Here is a 21,359-nt window from a genome sequence, read left to right as displayed (position 1 = left end):
ACGCAATCGGTCATTTAGCACTGTCGTAAAAATTATTATTTCTGGTATTGCTTCCCATTGCTGGAGGTTTCTTCGGATTATGTCGGTCGGCACTGCGACGGTTACGCTAAATCGTTATGCTAACTGCGGAAAAGATGCACAATAGCACAGGCCACGCGACAGTCGGCCTTTCGGTAGGTAACACTTGACCTTGAATGGTGTCGATCTTGGGAGGGTTAGCTCATCCCGAGGAAGTAAGTAGGCCTTGCCGTTTTCTGCACCAGTGAAATTTGCTGCGGGTTGGAGAAATTAGCTGGCTCGAACTTTCTTAGACCACAGCGCGCAGTAGGCCATGCAGAAAGGAATTCAGTTTGTGGTTAAAAATAGTCAGTCGATCAGCGATCGCTACTCAGTGTTAAACTAAGCCATGTGTGGATCACGGGAGCGCGCTCTACTTAGTTCTCGACAAAACATATTCTCGAAGCATGAAATTACACGAGCAGTAAAATTAATTTCTGTTTCCGGGCTTCGAGGCCCGGAAAAGTGTTTCCCCGGCTTGTTCCTCATCGTTCCACTACTGGGTTTCTCTCTGTCTATTTCGCTGATGCTGTTTCGGATTTGCTTTCCTATTTAACGTTTGGAGCAGCAAAAAAAAAACCCAACATTCATCCATGCACCATCGCATTATTTCATCGTTCATTTTCCAGAAAGCCCTCCGAAAAAAAAAAATTCAAATACGAATTTGAGCTGGCGGATATTACGCTTTAGGCTAGCTTCGGGCCATACTGCGGATAATCGCAGTAGGCCAAAGCTACGGTCCGCTCGCAGATACAATCGCTTTTGGTAAAAGTGTGAAATTGACCGGCCTCCTTTGTTGTAAAGTGCCAACGTAATTCCTCGCAGGGGAAAAAACGGTATTAATCTTAGTCTATGGGATACATATTTGCCGAATAAGAAAAACCCAGGTTAGAAAACCTTCGCTTTCACACAAGTCATCAGCAAAACATCCGGAATACTTCCGCCATGCCTCGGTTTTTGAGTGATGGCGGTGGCGCATACGTGGTCATTAACATCGGAAAATAGCGATTCCAGACTTTGACGATGGCGCATCAGTAAGTCATTGTTTTTTACGACTTTGGCCCGATTCCCAAGTGCGAGCTGACGTCCGTCCGTTCGATGCTTTAGGGTTCGGCGCTCTAAGGTGCCCCCGGAACGTCATATTAAGCGCGCAACGCGGTCGCCATTACCTACTCGAACGACGCGGCTCAGTTTGGCAATTTGTCGGAATACCAAAGAGTGCCGCAAAATCTCTACGGACGGACAACTTCATTGGCCCGCTAGAATGTAGCTGGCGGGCCACTCTGTACTTGTTTTTTCTAAAATTATTGAACCGAATACTACAGATTCTATATTTTCATGTTACTCAAACAGCTGTGTTTCATTTTGTGGAACATTATTTCATTATTGAATTTACATTATTTGGAGTGAACGGCTGAAGTTATTTACACAACTAGTCGGCTACTCGAACTACAGGATATCGTCATCATGAAGATGCTTTGTCTTAGAAACATCCAAATTACCTGTCATAGGTAATCTTGAACTCCACTAATGAAAATTATAGTTGCCATAACATTTTTTTTGCACCAGCCTATTATGCAGTCAACTAAGCAAATAATTATGGCAAACTAGCATATCATTAAATGGATTGAGTCACATACATATTCTGATCGCAGTGCGGTCACATCATAGGTACACACGATAAAAAAAGACCTCAGACGACAGACCGATAATGTTCAACGCCACTAGTCGCATATACCTACTTAAAGTCACAGGCTGCGTCCGAAAAAGGGACCGTAAATCTTGAGACTGCAGCCGTGTGCAACCCCATTAGTCTTGTTTCGCCAATATACGTATTAGCAATCGTCCATAATTACAGCCTAGCGCCAGTTATGATTTATATCCCACATTGAAGTACTTGAGGTACATACATACATTGATTTAGCCATTCTCGATACTTCATCGAATAGAGGGAGGGCTAAATTCCGAGTTCAAAGCTGCGAAAAGCCCATTTGGTCCAATCACCCTGGTCCTGACTACAATACCGCCATCATCGATCCAGAGTAGACGAATTCCCCTTTTTTTTTGTAACCATATCTTTACTGGGTCGGATTAATGTTTTATTACCATGCAGATTTTGCGATTTAGTGGTCACTTTCGCTTTCGACAGTCTCCCGGGACAGCTGACCGGATTTGTCTGGTTGCCCGGCAAGCCACCACCACAAACCAAAATTGATCTGGATCGCACGATAGCCTTTTTGTCGTTATAACAACAACCGCGTAGAAGAGCGAGAATCGTCAGCATGGTGGGGCAATAAATCAACGAGCTTTCAATCAAAATAGTGCCCGGGCGCGCGATTCGTGGCACGGGCCAGGCCCCCTACCCTATCCTATCCCGATCAAAGGGGGTGCTTAACTATTTCGTTTCGATGATGAGGAATAGTAGGGCACGCAGAGATTGTTAAGCTATGTGTAACGAAGATAACCTAATGCTCTTTAAAAATATTGCATAATATCGTTTTGCCTCTCGATGCAATATCGCTCGATTGAATAATACCGATATTATTTATGTATGCGGCAAAGCTTTCGATATCTGGCCTCTTCGATAAGAATCTATTCCAAAGTTTAACTTTAAAATACATTCGAAGTTTGATAATACTTGATTTTCTCTTCAAGTATCAACCTCAAAGTTGAATTGGCTGATATCACGTTCCAAAATTATTCTAGAAATTTTAAAATTAGTTTTGTCACTTCAAATAGTGAAATCGTCGAAATCAGCTGCATTCAAGTTACGGATAGCCATAAAAATATGAGTATTAAAACCAAATTCAATACACTTCCAGTTATAACACAGACAAAACCGGAAATATCAATTAATTATCTTGTTTGAAAAAGAAACATCGAATACTTGTTGAATAAAAGTACTTATACTCACGAAAGGTCCTGTCATCGTGTATCATAGCTGTCAGTTTTACACACCGTTTTTATGTGGCCACATAATCAATAACGAACGGCAGACTAGTAGGAATATAAACACCCAGTCTGATGAAAGCCAACATTGAATGGTATGGTATAGAGAAGCCATTAGAAAACGATTGAAGAGGCCGTCGGAAAATTCACACTATAGCATACGTTTCTACCTATACTTTCTTATTTATGATGAATGGCGAATCAATTAAACGTGGTATTTAGACAAGTTGTCGCCCCGGTGTTGTCTGGCAAACGCGTTATTGGAGACGTGGTTTAAAAATCCATATGGAAATCTTGTTGGAGATAGCCTGAGATTTTTTTTTTATCAAAATAAACTTATTTTTTCTAGAAGTCTGGAATACGATTTAAACACTACTGAACTGCTTTTGTAAAACTTTACTATTGATAATGTCTATCTCTCATTCATCCTTCAGAGATTTCTTTAAAAATACCAATATTTTTACTGGGACGACGTTTGGACAACACGTTCTTTCGTTTGATTTTTGTAATCAAACATTTGTGTCAATATTCTTAAAAAACAATCCTAAAGACAGATTAAACATTGCTAATTCTAATATCATGGCTTGAAGTCCATACATTTATATTCGTTGAAAAAATAATCGTTTGCAGAGTTATGTAGCTCCTTATCACCATTATCACCTTTCCTTTGATTTTTTTTCTTGTGAAAATCAGCAGCTTTCCAGAAATTTAAAGCTCTGCAAGCGATCGTTTCTCTTGTTGAAATGAGGAATTCAAAAGAATTTTCAAAAGATCCACTTAGTAGAGCATAGCCTGCGGTGACTACACACAGTTTGCATTGGCTGAAACCATACCACCAAAATAAACGATGTTTGAAATTGGTTTTTGCAACTCCGTACTAGGTATAATGTTTGTTTTTCGATACGAAGTTTTTTTTTAAAAAGGTTTGTTTTTGTACCGGTCTTTAGAACGAGCTTTAAAAGAACTGAACGACAATCTTTATCGTCAGCACATCACCCGCCTTCAACAGAACCTGAAACGAGATCCTTCATTATTTTGGAAACACTTCAAGAGCAAGAATAGACATGCAACTATTCTTGTGAACAACAGTTTTAATAGCGTAACTGCACGTAACTTGACGGAATCCACGAATATGTTTGCTGAGTTTGTTTCTTAGCCTTATTAGTTCCGCCGACTGTGAAACAGATAGCAACTACCTAGCCTCTATACAGGAAGTTTTCGAATTATTATCGAAAGTCGACCCAACTCGAGGTACTGGACCAGACGATATATGTACCTCCTACAGTACTAAAAAGTTGCGCTGCATCTTTAGCTGCACCGATTTGTCACCTGTTTAACCGCTCACTCAGAGAAAGGACATTTCCTAGCGCCTGGCGTATTGCGGCTATCATTCCGATTTTCAAATCAGGAAACGCACATTGTGTGGGAAACTACAAACCGATTTCGATACTCAGTGCAATTTCCGAAGTCTTCGAAGTTTTATTTGCGTGAACTTATGTATGCTACCATCAAACCCTTGATCAATGATTCACAACATGGTTTCGATAAAAAAAAGGTCAACTGTCACTAACTTTATGTGCTACGTGAGCTCACTGAGCAACAATCTGGGAAAAGGATGTCAAGTAGGTTCTGTTTGCATCGGCTTCGCGAAGGTTTTTGACCGGGTCCCACACAAAATACTGATAGCAAAGATGGGTCGACTTGGTTTTCCATCCTGGTCGCTGGAGTGAATTGCGTCGTATCGTCACGCATACACAAAAATAAAAAAAATCACGCTCAAGGAAATTGTTGATGCCGCCTGGAGTACTGCAAGGTAGTCACCTCGGACCTCTATTCTTTATCATTTTTGTAAATGACTTGTGTGCAACGCTACAATCTGACACGCTCATGTATGCTGACGATCTAAAGCTCTTTAGGAAAGTGCTTAGTGAATTTGATTGCCTCGCTTTATAAACCGACATTGCCAAACTAGAGGACGGGAGCTGTAATGTCCATTTACCAAAGACAAATCAATAAACAAAAACATAGTCAAAAAGTAGTACTTTGAAAACAGTGTCTGTCAGCAGCCAGAGGAGCAAAGCAGAGAGCCAGCCAGCAGTCAGAGGATCACATGCGCAGAGTGACCAGCCAGCGCAGAGAACATCCAACGGTGCTACTGGAGTTCGAAGACAGCAAGGCGGGTTCCAAGAGGATTACGGATTGTAGCGTGAGTTCTCTACTGACAACCTGGAGGAGAACTTCTGGGATCCGAAGCCGAGAAGAGTCAACGCAGGGAAAAGTGGTCCAGTTCAGGTACCCAAAGCGGAGCTTGGATAAAGCTTATCGTCGAGAGGGTTACTCTCGTGGTGTTGTGCTATGCTCGCATTCAACTTGAAGGGCATTCTGACACTTGTTTGGTCGAACGGTCAGTTGCCAGTTTCGACTCATTGCAGACGCCAGAGCCAACCTGGACAACGACTTCTGCCGGGGATGAAGATTGGAAGGAGAAGCACGCTGACGATCGCATGTGGAATTAACAAGCGCTAGTGTAGAGTGTAGCTATGTAACCTTTCTGAGATAACAAATAAACGATAACTTTATTCCACCACTGAATCCTGCGTTTTTCAACAGGTTATGGGCCCAGACACGATTGAATTTAGGAAGAGAGAGATAACTCTCAAGTATCTGACTTGTTGCTAACCAGTGGCTAGCAGTTGCTAAGTGGAGCAGCCAGAACCACCATGAAGAGGGTCACTAGCCAGAGGGACCAGCCAGTGTTGAGGCCAGGCAACGAAAAGTCCACGGTGAGCCAGGAGGCAGCTTAAGAGTCCGGGGCGTCAGCATGCGTGAGCTCATGTTTGACGGCCGGGCGGTAGAGGTCCCCTGATCCGCAACCGGGCAGCAATAGAGCAACACCTCGGATTAACCGGGAGGGTTACTCTCGTGCTTTGGTTGTGCGCTATAGTCAGCAGTGATGAGCTGATTTAAGCGCAGAGGATCGCCAGCGCACAGGCCACGAGATGCTCCAGGTCAGCCAGAAGGTGCCACTGGATTTCGAGGCCGAGAACTCGGGTTCCGAAGAGACCCTGGATTTGAAACCAAGATTGATCAGCGCAGTGGGCGAACGGTCCAGCTATCTGATAAGACAGGAGCAGAGATTGGAGCTGAGAGATATACTCTCGTGGTGTAGTGCTACGCTGCGGTCAGCATGCGTGAGCTAGCCTTCGACTGCTGGAAGAACATTCTGGCACATTGCGGAAGGTTAATTGAGCAATGGTTAGTCGCCTGCAATAGTTAGCCTTACCTCATTGCCGACTCCAGAGTCAAGTTGGACTACATCATTTCCTGTCGAGTTTAGGAGGAAAAGCTCAAACTCCATCTTGCCATATACTTCTACATTGCGGTTAACATGCGTCTGCTGATTACTGACGGTTCGAAGAAGTTGTTGGTGTTGCGGGAAGCTCGACAGTTGACGATGCTCTTCAACATTCGCAATCTGCGAATTTAAGGGAGATGTTGAAACTCACGATTGACAATTCGTGTATTGACGATCGTTGGTGAAACAAGCAATCGCTAGTTGTTACTTAGTTTTCAACAGTTTTAATTTCAAAGAAAAACTACAACCGTTTTCTGCATTTCACTCGAAGTAATTATCCATTATTACACTATCAACTTGATCTGGAAAAATCCACTTGTTGTATAAATAACTTTTTAAAACCGACCAGTGTACAAAAATACAACTATTTCCTCTTAATTGATTTGACGTTTTCGTTTTTTAAAACTGGCACAGTAGCAATCATTTTCTTCTCTATTGTATTGTGGATGAATGATTCAACTGAATCAAAGCAATTGAAAGATTCCTTTTAATACAACCACGGTAAATGAAAAGTTCAGATACCGGTATTTCGATAGCAACTTACTATCTTCTTCAGTGTAAGTTGCTATCGAAATACCGGTATCTGAACTTTTCATTTACCGTGGTTGAATTAATAGGAATCTTTCGATTGCTTTGATTCAACATTTTCTTCATAAACAAACCAAATCGGAAATATTTGGTTGCATCCCTCACCCAATCGCTCACCCCCAACACTGACAACTTCTACGAGTTGCTATCGCTTGCTTGAGGTTCAAAACTCGTGCAAAACTGGTGGACAGCAGTTAGCGCAAGATTCGTGGAGGTTGCTTCGGCTCATAAACGAAAACGCTGATAGTTGACATTTGGAAATATTAACGATATTCTTCCCACCTACATGAAGAATTTAATGTATTTTTGTTGGCCTTATCAGATCAAATTGCTGCTCACCTGAAAGATGGGTGCTAACTGAGGATGAAATTTTCGTCGATCTTGATATTCAACTACCAGATGTTCGGATATTTATGACAGACTTTCTAAGGTACACGGTGGCCTGAAAACAAGACAGTTATTCCAATAGACTATAGGAATGATTTTTTTTTTAATTTTTTCCGAAAAACAAATAGATGGTCCAGGGAGGGTTACTACGATTACTGACTGCTCGCATTTCAACAAATATTCGAGCTGAAACCAAATGTCTCGTTTTGTTTTCGAGGTGCAGTAGAGTGGCTGCAAACTTATCCAGCGAAAAAATAAGTAAAAAATGGAAACTATAGGTGGTTTCAAATAAACCTAACAATTGCTTTTGCTAAACCAGGTGATGCCACATGTATCAACTATCAATGTATCAATGTATCATGTATCAATTACCGTCCAATTTCAACGCAATTGCAGTACATTGATAGCTCTGTGTGAACTGATTGATTCTGTCATAGAAAATATAGACACAAAAAAAATCGTTGGAGGATTGTTTCATGATTTGAAAAAAACCTTTGATACTTTAGATCACGAAATCCTCCTAAAAAAACTTGATCGGTATGGTATAAGGGGTGTTGCTAATACCATCATTAAAAGCTACCTTACAGGTCGGAAACAATTCGTTTCTATCGACCAAACAGAAAGCTCTTTGGAACCACTTGATGTGGGTGTACCACAAGGCAGTAATATTATACATCAATGATTTAAGAAATCTACCTTTACACGGCATTCCCAGACTGTTTGTGGATGACACTGCTTTGTTTTATCCTGAAATTTGCCCAAAGATTATAGTTAAACAAATGGAAAAAGACTTAGAAATTCTTCACAAATACTTCAATAGCAACCTTCTAATTCTAAACTTATCGAAAACCAAGTACATGATCTTTCGCTCGTCCAGAAGAGTTATCACCAGCAGAAAACACCTTTTTTTCGCAAATTTTACAATTGAAAAAATTGACAACTTTAAATACTTGGATTTGACACTGGATGAAACACTTTCCTGGAGTCCTCATATAAACAACATAATCACAAAAACATCGTCCTTGAGTGGCATTCTTTGGAGGGTTAGGAATTTTGTACCGCGTCATGTTCTTATGAAATTTTACTTTGCATTCATTCATTCCCAGTTTAACTACCTTATAGCAGTATGGGGGAGGGCATCTTTGTCCCTTCTTGCCCGGTTGCAGACGTTACAGAATCGTTGTATGAAAACTATCTTTAAACTACCTTTCCTATATCCAACTTCATTACTTTATTCAAGTACATCTCATAATGTTCTGCCATTATCTAAACTGTGCAGCTTGCAAACATTAATGTACGTGTTCGATTATTTAAACTCCACAGCTAATAACCGTAATTTGTTGTTTAGCTCAGGTACTCGCTCTCGAATTACTCGTCAGTCAAATCATTTGCTTCAAAGTCGCTGTTCAACATCTTTCGGTCAACGCAGTGGTGTGGGGAAGTGTGGTGGGCCGCTTTACAAACTTTAATATATTATGTGTATAGCACCAAACCGAATAGCGACAGAAGGACTAGCGACGCTTTTTTACTAGCGAGATTCCTGTCATTCGCAGGTTTGTTATTCTTTTTTCAGTCCAGTAGGCGATTTCAATGTAGTACTCGAACATTGTTTACGTTATTTACTGTACATTTTCCCTAGGTCATCAGTCGCATGCTTCAAGTTTCCTAGGAAACTGGCGATGCGTCGTTATTAATTTCAACGTCGCGACGTATGCGACGTGTCGCTAGTAGACACAGCAGCTTTGATTACTAGCGCTAATATTTTGGATTTTTCCTGCATGCATAATATAAAAAAAAATCGAGCAGTTGAGTAGTCACTTGAAGCAATTGCAGCGGTTGCTATGAATAAAGTTTGTTTTGACAGCTGTTTTCTGTGACAGAATCTTTTACTTTTAGAACAAGCTAGTTTGGTATGAATAAAGCCCAAATCGACAAATCTCCAAGCAATTGCTTTATTTTCTAAGTTTGCTTGGTAGCAGACTTTTCTAATAAAAGTTCTTTTATAACGTCATAAATTTATCAAATTTGCAATACTGCACTTCAAAACAATTCAAATAGGCATTTTCAACATGGATAAACAAAATAAGTAAAACCGCAATTTTTTATATATTCTTGGCGTATGGAATGATTCGTCTTACATGAAATTGAACAAATCAAATAGCAAATATTTCAGATTACCGGGAATAGTGAAAGAAGTCCCAACTGGCCCGAACTTGGAATAACATTGTAATACATTTTAACGATTTTTTTTAAGGTTAAACAAGACAAACATTTTTTAATTGATTTTAAAGTAGCTAATTTTAATTGGTAAAACATTTTGTTTTTCAGGTGAATAACTGTTTCTTGCTCGCTAGACCAATTGGAATTGTCCTATCATATATCATATAGGTATCATATTCGAATATGTATTCATTTTTCTATAAACATCAACATACAAGCACGCATTAACCAAAAATTTTCCGGTCGTTCTTACACTCACCACCCGCACCGTCGACTTCATGGCTATTTTAGACGTACTTTTCAATTTTCTGATCGTCTTCTTTCATTTTACTTTACAAAACTTCAGATTCTGCTGGTTGGATAGCTATATTTTTCGAAGCAAAAGCTATGTCCTAAGACTTTAGTACACATCCGCTAAGCAAATGTTTATTCATACCGAACTAAGCAAATGCTTTGGGCTTTTGCTTTGCTTGATTTCGAGCTAAGTAAAAGCTGCCGAAGCAATTGCTAAACCTTATTCTTACCACTAAATATCTCGTTTTATTTTCCAGCTGCTGTAGGGTGGCTAAAAACTTATCCAGCGACAAAATAAATAAAAAATGAAAATGATGTCTCTTTAGTAAGAAAATTTCAGACTATGAAATTTTATAGGTGGATAGAAAGTAAGAGGAAACGAAACATGGTGAAAAATGAGAGTAGAAATTCATTTAGCAGCATTTTCATTACATACCAGATTTTTGTACAACACGGGCCAACTACTATGAAGTGGAAGATACAGGTAGAACTGAATCTAGTACACATTAGTAGGCCAAACTCAACCCGGTCATTTTCACCATATTTAGTTTTTTTTTTAAATTTCCAAAATTTCATAATTTGGAAACCTTCTTAGTGAAAATGACATCACTTTCTTCGATAAAGCCTAAAATTAATTGATAAACATAACTAATGGTTGAAATAGAATTGAAGAGTAGATTTCTAAAAGTTATCCTCTCATTATATTTTTGTGCTGTTCTTTTTTTAAAAAAAAAGCTTTTCAGTTTTTTAAATTTCGATTTTGCAGTTTTTTCGCAGCTTTCGAGCTATATTCTTATCCCCGTTGTTTGGGCGTTAGCAATCAAAAAATATGCCAATCAGGATTAACCTCTCGACGCCGGCCTGATGAGTCAGCTGTCAGTCGGTAACGGTCAAATATTTGGCTAGCCCCCCCGATTCGAAAAGCGATCTCATGAATCTCATGGCCTTCTGTAATAAATTGCACAAAATCAAGATTGCATAATTTTATTCGGTTTGCCCTCTTGCGCTTACCCACATACGCACGCCTATACAGGGTACAAACTTCCACAAAAAATTGCGGGAGCTTTGCCAAATTGAGGGAGGCAAAAAATTTTACTATGACCCATTAGTAAAGCCGGTAGTCGAATGGCTCCTGGCTGGCTGAGCACAACGAGCAACACGTGTGCGCACATGCATATGTATTTAGCCTAAAAAGCCATCAAAAGAAAGGAAAGTGCCCATTCCGATCGAAGCGTTTGTGTGTGCAAACAAATCTGACTCTTGCTGACAGCTGCTGTAACAGTAAACTTTGCTTCCCCTCGCCTATCCCTTCACTCCTGGCTGACTCCAAATTTCATCCATCATCAAACATGCCGGACCACCCTCAATAAAGTCGATACAACGATGTATTACTTTTAATAATCGCCACAAATGAGCTACATTTATAGCCACTTTTTTCCACCTTCTTTCCACCCTCTCGTTTTTGACTGACCGACAAGAAAGCTCTCATTCCCATACCCAACTTCGAGTGAGTTTGATGTGAGGTAACAACAACAGGCAGACCCTTCGATGATTGGATGATTAATCAATCGGCTGCAAAGCCACTCTCCTCATCTATATAGGACCTACATACTCGTATAAGTAATGCGGCGAATGGTGAAAATGTATGATGTGCGAGTTTTATGGCTTGAAGCGGCCTCAGCTGGATTGTTAATGATTCGAAAAATGTTAACCATTCCTAATAATCGTCACACACTCTCCACGCAGCTAAGGTAGAGTCGTCACATTCCTGCCATGCCGTGACACTCGACGACAACTCTTTAGCTCCCTAGCTTCGTGAACGCTTCTTCCAATCCAACTCTACAGTCAAGATACCTCCTCTAGGACAGTAGCGATAAAAGTGTGAGCGGAAAAGAAAACTTATCTGAACATCTAATTAATAACCATAATGAAATCGCTCGCCACGATTCCAAACGTTGTCGGGTAACTTTTCATGATTTAATTCGCTAACGATCGATCGTGGATAAGTTATCTTCCATTGCATGATTAAAGGTGTTAATTGAAGAAAAGTGTCACTGAAAGTGTTAATTGCGTGCTGGGCTTGATTTAATTCGATGCAAGTGAATCTGAAGATTTTAGTAACGAATGTCAGATTCCTGGATCACGCACGAAAACTGTGAAAATAAGAAAAACTCTCGTTAATTACTAAGGATTAGAGCCTGAGATTGCTATCAACTACGGTCCACCTTAGACCCATCACGGCCAATATTTAGCATAATGGCTGCTCTCCATGGGGGAAAACCAATATTGCACATTGAAGGAAATGAAAGATGGCTGGGAACAAGCAAAACACTCTCCTACATTGAATTGAACCAATAACGATGCCGGCCAAGTCTGTGAAGTCGATAAAGGAAAAGGAAGTGTAGCAAATATAATAAAATGTTTTGCAGAAACCGGCAGTATACCATCCCTGCACAAATCTCACGCTGAAGGTTTCGGTGCAAGGGTCATGAAAATCACCTTGATAAGTTATCTGGCCACTCGGAACCTAAAACACTAAAACTTCTTATCACTCCTAGAAAGACTTAACTCAAAAAAGATGAAATTAAAAAAAAATTAAACATCATTTTCGTAATTAAAACTGTATTTGGTAATATTTTCAACGAATGACAACTGTTATGGTATTTTCCGTTTCTCATTTTCTTTTCTCACAGCGCTTTCCAAATCAATTTTATCAGTCTAATCTTATATATAAAAATGGAGGCGTTTTCCATAAACAACGTCGATATTATTTTGGGAATAATAAACAACTTCATTACAGAAAACTTTGATCAATACATTTTTACTCGTGCTATCAAAACATCTAAAAGTAATATCTGGTTCAACAGAAGAATTAAAAGAGCAATACTTGATAGAGACATTTCCTATTGATTATGACTAAACCATCGTAATGAATTTTACAGAGACCAATACAAAAGACTGCGTAATCGTGTAACAATACTCATCAATCAAGTCAAATCTAATTACCTTGTTTAGACGATCGAAAATGCAAATTTCGATCAAGATCTCTGGAGGAAATTGAAATCTATTAATTTAACTAAAAAATCCCTTATAAGATACAAATAACACATTCAACAGATAAGGTTAATAATTATTTTGCATAAAATTTTATTATTGATTCTTACAGTCCTTTTTTCCTCCTATGAATGCCATTGGTTTCGGTTCTTCTAACGTGGATGAAAAAGACGTTATTTTAGCATTATCTTCAATCAAATCTGAAGCTACCGGAATGGATGAAATTTTCATCAAATTTGTTAAATTAGTTCCACCAGCGATTATTATGCCTCTAACGTATATCATCAATTTGGTTTTATCTACTTTTAAATTCCCACGAGCTTGTGATTTGAATAATTTAAAACCTACCTACACGTATCTTGTTTGCTCTTTCTAAAGCCTGTGACAAAAAATGCAAGATCAGATAACACGCTTTTTAAAAATTTTCGAATAAATTATGAAAGTTAATCAGTCTGATTTTCACCATGGTCATAGTACAACAACTGCATTTTTTAAAGTTCACGATGACATTCACTCAGTAACTGATAAAAGAGGAGCTTTTCTATCAATGATAGATTTTTAAAGCATTTGACCGCGTATCTCACGTTCAACTCTTGCGAAAATTTTCTTGACATTTGAATTTTTCTGCAGCTTCGATTAATTTGTTTCAATCTTAACTTTCCCATCAATCACAAATTGTTTGTCTGAATGGCAAATTTTCAGAGTTAGTGTCATTTTTATCTGGGGCTCCCTAAGGATCCGTTTTGGGGTCATTATTGTTCAGCATGTTCATCGATGATTTACCAACTGTAATTAAATATAGTTAAATTCATATGTTTGCAGACGACGTTCAGAATTATTTAAGCTCTAATGATAGCTGTCACATTTGTTTGCCCAACGGATTACTATGGTCAGTGGGATTACTTTTGGACGTTAAATCCCAAACAAATTTCATGAAGTAGGCGTTGAATCATTTGGTGGCACGTGTTTTTGGGTGCTTGTGACTATTTTCGAGTTTCAACCTTTTCGTGTGGGAAAATTTGAAGTGAATAAGCGAATAATTTCATAATCATACGATCTAGAATAACTTGTATCTGTTTTGCATTACAGAAATCGATGGAATTCTGTGTAATTTTGGTGTTATTCTTATGATTATTGGAGTTCAAAGTTTGTTATTACAAATTGTTTACTGGGGGTTGAACGGATTAACAAACGATTGTGGATTTAAGTCATTCGGATTGTCTTTCCACAATTATGGACTCTATTATTGTGGTTTGAATTTTTAATTACAGTTCATCGAAAAATTTCCAAAAACGAGACATTTCCAAATTCGAAGAAAACTAAGATTACGCACATCAAATACTGAGCCGAAAGTTTATTGTCTAGTGGTGCTATTTATAAGGTGAGAATAATAAACATAAACATACATAGGCCTTTAAGGAACTTCGTTCGGGGAGAGTCAAGCCAGCACACAAAAACGAAACCGGTTCCCATCATACCTAGGCATTCGTCGTTAGAGAAGCAGCAGAATGTTTGCTGAACCGAATGAATCACATGCAAATTTCGTCTCTGCCACTGATGTCATATAGTCAAGATCATTGACCTAAATTATGAATACTTTCCCAGAATTTCTTTCAACTCAACTCATTCAGAAAAAGTAAATATTTTGAAGTTTATCCAAAAATTAACCCTTTCCGTTTTCTTCTTCTTGCAGATATGGAGGAAGAATGCTATCCCGCCATCAGTATGAACGGGCACAACAAGCAGCATCTCATCCACCGACACCCACACCTGCCAGCGATGCTTTCGGCGGCCAGTGGCACAGTTCTGTCCGCTCTGAACAGCGCCAATTTCAAGGCGGCCAACTCACCCGGGGTGGCCAGTTTTAACCTTCTCAGCACACTGGTTCAGCAACAGTCCAGCAGCAATTCCATCCAATCTCATCAGCCACAGTTGGTCCTGGGCCATCCCATAAGCCTCAACAACAACCATCTCACCATCAACAACAATCTGACCACCACCAAGGATGGTCTGAGCAGTGGCAGCAGTTTACTTATCAGCTCCGGGGGAATTAGCAAACGAAGCTGCTCGAACGATTCTTCCTCGTCCAGTTCCGGTAGTGTGGCATCGGACATCGAAATCGAAGAGTTCGCCGTCAAAGAGGAACCCATGTCCCCCGGCTCAAGCTGTCCACCTTCACCTTCCGGGGCAGGAGCAGGTGGAGGAACGGTACTCAACGGTTATTCTATTTCGACAGTTAACCTCGCCTCGCTTGCGGCCAGCACACAGTCCGATTTGGTGCTGGATCACAAGGTAACCTCCTCAAAATTACCTCGCCTAAGTATGAATCTTATCAAGAACACCATTCATTCGCAGAATGTCACCCTTCAGCTCACACCCGCCTCTCATAGTCTGCTCAAGAGCCAGCAGATCGTTCTGAATGGGAACACAATCTGCACAACGAGCAGCAGCAATTCAATACCCGCCTCTTCCATCGGACCGAAGATTGTGATGTCCAAGCTGAACATCAAAATGGAACCACAATCCTCGTCCTCCACAACCTCTCCGTTCGGTTTGCCTCCGACGCCTCCTTCCTCGCTGCCGAGCGACGAATCCGAGGGCAATCAGAGTCCGGAGCATCACACAGCGCCCATGTCCCCGCCAAACGGAATTTCGGCAGCTTCACCGGCGAGCAGTTGCAGCAGTTCACCCTCCAGCCGGCGAACATCGGTTAATGCAGCAGGCAATTCGTCATCATCACAAGGCCTTGTGGTGACGACAGCCCGGATAAGTTCCAGCAGCTCCAGCCAGCAGCAGCAGGGCGCTACGCCGATGACCCGGCAGCCGATTCACACCCCGCTCATCAGCAGTCAACCGGTGAGTTTGTTTTTTTTTTCAGAATTGTCGTTTTTTTTTATAGATTTCCCGGGATTTCATGTCGGAATTTTGATATTAAATTTGAAAATCAGGAAGCTGAGCCGATTCCATACGAAATTTCTAAATCAAATCAAAGCTAGTGAAAATAATTTTTTAGCATAATAGATAAGCAAATAATTAGAAAATCTTTCAAATCATCATTCGTTTTCATAAATTGCAGATCTATTTCAGTTTTAGAAATGACAAAACTAATAACAAATTATACAAAAAAAAAAAAACGACAAAAAAATAAAAAAAAAGGACTGGAAAATTACAAAAATCAAAAAAATGGCAGAAATAACAAAAATTACAAAAATGAAAGATATAACAAAATAATCATAAGCCAAATAATCTAATCAATCTCTTTTTTGGCATTCTTGATGCATGGCATTTTGGAAGAAATTTTGTTGTTTTTGTGAATTACGTCCTTTCTTATTTCATTTTAATAGTTTTTCGAATGTGGTATGTGGTTCTGAGCAATTTTTGTGGATTACTTATAAGTTCGTCAAGCCTCAAAATCCCTAAAATCCAAGTAACATTTTTATTGTGACCTTTATTAAAATTTTCATCCCCCCTTACCTTTAATCTCAAATCAAACCTCAAGGTGCTTGCTGTTTATTAAACGTGTGGTTTCCAGCTTTGGCAAATTACTCCTGCTTCTAAATTTTCGGTGCTGTTCCAGTCAACTCATCTTATTTACCGGAGCTTTACTTTCGTAGAACAAACTTAGTGACAGCCATGGACATCTTCACTTCTTCAGTCTCTTCGTATGATTTTTCCGAGTTGGAACTATCTCTCTCAGGAACAAATTCAGCCATAGACCTATCTTTTCTAGTCACTCGGTGTTATTGTCCAGAGTTGGACGAACAAGAGAATTTCATAACTGTACTTAGAAAATCGATTTGCGCTAGATTTAACCGAAAAAGTTGAAAAATCATAAACTTCCTACTTGAATCTAAAGTTTACCAAAAATTGGTTAATTTTTTAACAAGATAATGATGTAATTTACATATTTTGCATTGAAATTTTTAATTCACACTATGTAGGTGTATACTTAGGGATTCACCAGGGCTTTAATATTTCAGTTTTAGAAGAATTGAGGAACTTTTTTTTATTATGATTTGCTTTAAGCTACGTTTTTGTGATACTAACAATTTTTTAAAATTTGTTTTACAGAAGGGTTCTACCGGTACTCTTATCCTCACGGAAGAGGAAAAGCGCACCCTCCTGGCAGAAGGCTATCCGATCCCCACGCGGCTTCCTCTCACCAAAGCCGAAGAGAAATCACTCAAAAAGATCCGGCGGAAGATCAAAAACAAGGTAAAGTTTATTGATTGAGTTCAAACAACGAAAAAAAAAAATACTAAAACCCTCTATAATTTTTCCAGATCTCCGCCCAGGAAAGCCGCCGGAAAAAGAAGGAGTACATGGACCAGCTCGAGCGCCGCGTCGAGATACTGGTGTCGGAGAATCTCGATTACCGGAAGCGGGTGGAATCGCTGGAGGATTCCAACCAGAATCTGATAACGGAGCTGGCCAAGTTGCGAACGCTCGTTGCCAGTCGGCAGCAGGCAGCAGCCGAAGGTCGCAAAATGTAAGCGAACGTGGCGTTGCGAAACGAAAAGTTAGTTGCGTTATTTATTTGTTGTTGCGTAACGTTTTGAGGTTTTTGAAAGTATCTCTGGATTTCCTAAAAATGTAACATTATGTACAAAGTAATTACGAAGTTAATAAGTGCTTATTCGTCGAGCGTCTCGTGTGCGGGAAATTTCTGTCGACTTGTTGAATCGACTCGATTGTTTTTTTGTTAGATTAAAAAAAAAGTTCTATTGTTATTCTTTTGTTTGTAGAAAAAATTGTTTGTGCAATATTTTTTAGTGAATCTTGTCTTCCGGTTTTCTGTTGAGTTTCTACTTTTTAAAATTGATTTTCCGTTGTTTTATGCAACTCGTGTTTGGCTATAATTTCGTTGTTTGATGCAAAATCATCGAGAGAGAAAAGAAAAACTAACTAAATTCAACTATAACGAATATAAAGTGCATTCCATTTTACAGATAGCTTAGTAGTTAATGATAATATGAATAATTGTTGCTATTATTATAATGATAATTTATTTAGGCCAAATAGATAAGCTTTAAGTAAGGATATTTTGCTCCGGCGATAAGTATTTTGTATGCAAAGGGAAAAACCGACCAAGATTATTTTTAGCTCGATTTATTCTCGTGTAAATAGGATCGTCACTAGAAAAAAAGGGAAACACAATCAAAACGATTGAAAGGATCAAGTGTGCCTTGGGTATTTCCATTGAAAAGCGTTACACCATCGTTTTGCTTGAGCGAAAACGAGATGAAAAAGCACGCTTTTCCATTTTCTTTGCGCAGGAAGCGGAAAAGTTGAACATGTTTCCAAAACCGACCACAAGTGGCGCTGTACTGGCACAAAGCGTCCATTCACATATAAGCTTTTTATTCACCACAGCTTTACGGAAGTTTGATTTCCCCTTCGCACAAAAACTGGACACTGAAATAAAACACATGGTTAGTTGAAGATGCGAGGAAGAATAAACAACTGAAGAAATATTCGTAACATTTTTCGTTACATTCACTGTGCAGGTTTAGGATTAGGTTTCATTTGTAATATTCCACTTCATTTGTAAAGAAAAATGATAAGCAAACCAACAACAAAGTCGACTATCCGGGTAAAACAAACATGATTAGAAGGAAAAAGCTCGTAATTTAGGAATGTTATATTTGTGTACGGAATTGTTAGCCAGCAACTCAAAATTCGATCCCGTTTTCGAAAGTTCCGTTTATTCAAACCCAGGTGTTCGTATAGGTTTTTCATGTTGAAATTCATTCTTTGATCTAAGGCAAACATTTCTCATATTATTTTCAAAATGAAAAGTCACACTCATTTCGGCTTGTTCCAGTTGTTTGGTTAAATGGAAAAGATGAAAAGTCATTTATAAACTAGCTAGAACGACATAGGAAAAGAAAAGTCACGATTTAAGTATAATTAAAGCGTTCTAAGAACTAGCGCATCAAAATGCAAATAAGGCTAATAATGATATTTTCCATAGCGTTAAGCTCGATAGACAAGTACTGAATCACAAATATTTCAACAATGAAATCGTATATTGAGAGGAGAGAAATATATTTTATATAAAAGTGTACATTGCAAGACATGCGATAGAGTAACCAAACTTTTTATGCTAACCTTTAACAAGGATCAGATATTCAGAAACCTTAAAATAGGAAATAGATCCTACAAGTGCTAGGACAACTAAGATGAAAGTCTGACAGCCGCAGCAGTCTTTAGCCGGGAAATATTCTTTAATTTGAAGAGTATACTTATTATCAAGTGGGCATACTTGAATGAACCTATTCGAAGCCCCGAGAGACCATTTCCAACACTATTAATTACTAAATATAACCGAGAACCTAATCAGTTCTGAACGAGTGATAAAATCATTCTGACCACTACTGAAGGAAGAAAAAGAAATCGTTGAAGTTAGATAAGTAAATCTATTTCTGCCATTTTAATTATTAGTTTTCGAAAATGCTAGATTCGTAAATAGACACTATTGAATTGAAAAGTTACTTATAGTATTTAGGCATGAAAATTAGTTTATTGTATAACTTTTGATATAATGGATAATAGTTTTAACGAAGAAGAGCTACTTTTTTGTATGACTGATAAACTTATTTATATTGAACCTTGCGGCTCAATAGCGATACAAGATCACATTGAAACGGAAATGTGCGCTAGGCGACTTTTTTTTGAATACCTTCCAAACATTTGATGCAACATAAAAACACACACACAGACAAAAACCACACGGCTAATCATTGTGCAATTTATCCCTTATGAAATCTTCTTATTTAAATTGTTATACTATTTTGTTAACGTTTATGTCACTTTCTATATTTTAAAGCATCGGTTAAATACGTTACCTACATCATTTATATGAGCCTATGCATAAGCTGCTGAAGATAACTTAACTACTTGGTAAGCAAATATGCGAACGAAATGATTTGCAAAATTGTTCGCTTCTCCGAAACAGAGGAGACCCAACACCTTATTTAAAATGGTCTGAGCTATTAAACTTACATAACAGAAGAAACATAAAACAAACCAGAATTGCATACCGCGAAAAGAGACTTGCAAGGAAGTGCATTTACAAAATGACTGTCATAACTTAAAACCTATTTTACCGAAAGGTAGATTCATAACTACCGAACAGCAGAACATAAGAAGAAGAAAAAAAAGCATTGTATTCTGATCAAGAATGAAGTGTCAAATTATGCAACATTCAACCAGCACACACATACGAAGTAATAAAAAAAAATGAAAATAATCAAAACTATCGAAAAATGAGTCAATGCAGGGTGATGTGGATTCCAATCACAGCAACCACTGAAAACCAATTTCGTAAAACGGTAAATAAAATTTAAACGAAACGCTCCGTAATTGCAAAACGCGAAAATAAAATCTGTATATGAGATAAAAAAAAGAAACAAAACCGGCTTCCTGCTTTTGCCCTTTTTACTAATTCCCTCCTCACTTACAAAACACGTGTGGAGGGTAAATCCGAAAAATTGCCTTAATTTCAATCAATAACCGACTGTTGTCATAATCGATGAACCTAGAGAACGAAACCTTCGCCAAATGAAGCAAAAAACCATCACCGTTGAATCCGTCTGCAGAGGCCCTGCATCTTAAAAACTAAAAATAACCGACCGTTTCCCGCACAACTATTCCGATTGCGAATAGTGTGGGGCCATCGGCCGATCAAACCTACATTTCTCTACTAAACTAAACGAAAGAGACCGAAACTTCGACGAAGATGGTTTTTTTTCGATTCACTATTGATGGCGGATGCTGCGCCGTTGCAATTATCCAAACCTGGCCATGCCGGTCGGGTTTGGTAGTGCAGTGTTAGTTTTCCACCCGAAACAGCATCCCGGTCGGGGATAAATCTGCACTAGTTGGGAAATGCACTATACAGATATATGCACCACTATTCGAGAGCTGTAGTTTTCGGCAGATAGTTTTGGGTGGTTGAGTGGAAAACTGACCAAAATTCGAAAAACCCCACCGGGGAGGTGATGATGTGGTGAAATTTTCCTCAAAAGCTGTGAGATGCAGCTTATATTCACCACTAACGGTGCTTAAAGGAAGCTTTTGGGTTGCATTTGTAGGGGTTGACTAGAAAAAGCTTATGCTGAATCGGTTCATTTTACCGGTTGTCTACCGATAGTGCGGTGTAAAATAATAGCTTTAATTGTAATTGAATTTTTACCATTACCAAAAAAAAGTTTTTTAAATCTCTGGATTACGATTCTAGAATTTGTATTTATGACATGAGAAATAAGATTTATGAGCTTTTGACCGAGAAAGTTAAAAAATTTCACAAAAAATTCAGAATCTTGATTGCAACACAGGCTTATGAATTACTTGCATTAACTTCAAAATATCAATTCAAATTAAATAATTCAGGGTCGATTCATCCTATTCCAGAGCGTAAAAGAAAAAAAAAATCGTAGCTCAGAATTCTTCA

General features: G+C 38.8%; 1 protein-coding gene across 2 annotated transcripts in view; it reads left to right on the top strand.

Moving 5' to 3' along the window:
* The window catches only part of LOC129744763 (cyclic AMP response element-binding protein A), a 219,023-nt gene extending 198,708 nt beyond the window's left edge, over positions 1-20,315 (top strand). For both annotated transcript variants that reach the window (XM_055737460.1, XM_055737459.1), the window contains exons 3-6: positions 14,598-15,196; positions 15,260-15,760; positions 16,976-17,119; positions 17,188-20,315. In XM_055737460.1, coding sequence (XP_055593435.1) covers positions 14,598-15,196; positions 15,260-15,760; positions 16,976-17,119; positions 17,188-17,397 — 1,454 coding nt within the window. In that variant the 3' untranslated portion in view covers positions 17,398-20,315. The remainder of the gene's footprint in view (positions 1-14,597; positions 15,197-15,259; positions 15,761-16,975; positions 17,120-17,187) is intronic.
* Positions 20,316-21,359: the final 1,044 nt, after the last annotated feature.

This window comes from Uranotaenia lowii, chromosome 2 (genome assembly GCF_029784155.1).
Source record: "Uranotaenia lowii strain MFRU-FL chromosome 2, ASM2978415v1, whole genome shotgun sequence".
Classification (NCBI taxonomy): Eukaryota; Metazoa; Arthropoda; class Insecta; order Diptera; family Culicidae; genus Uranotaenia; species Uranotaenia lowii.
The sequence above is the reverse complement of the archived record's forward strand: the minus strand, read 5'-3'. Positions and strand labels throughout refer to the sequence as shown.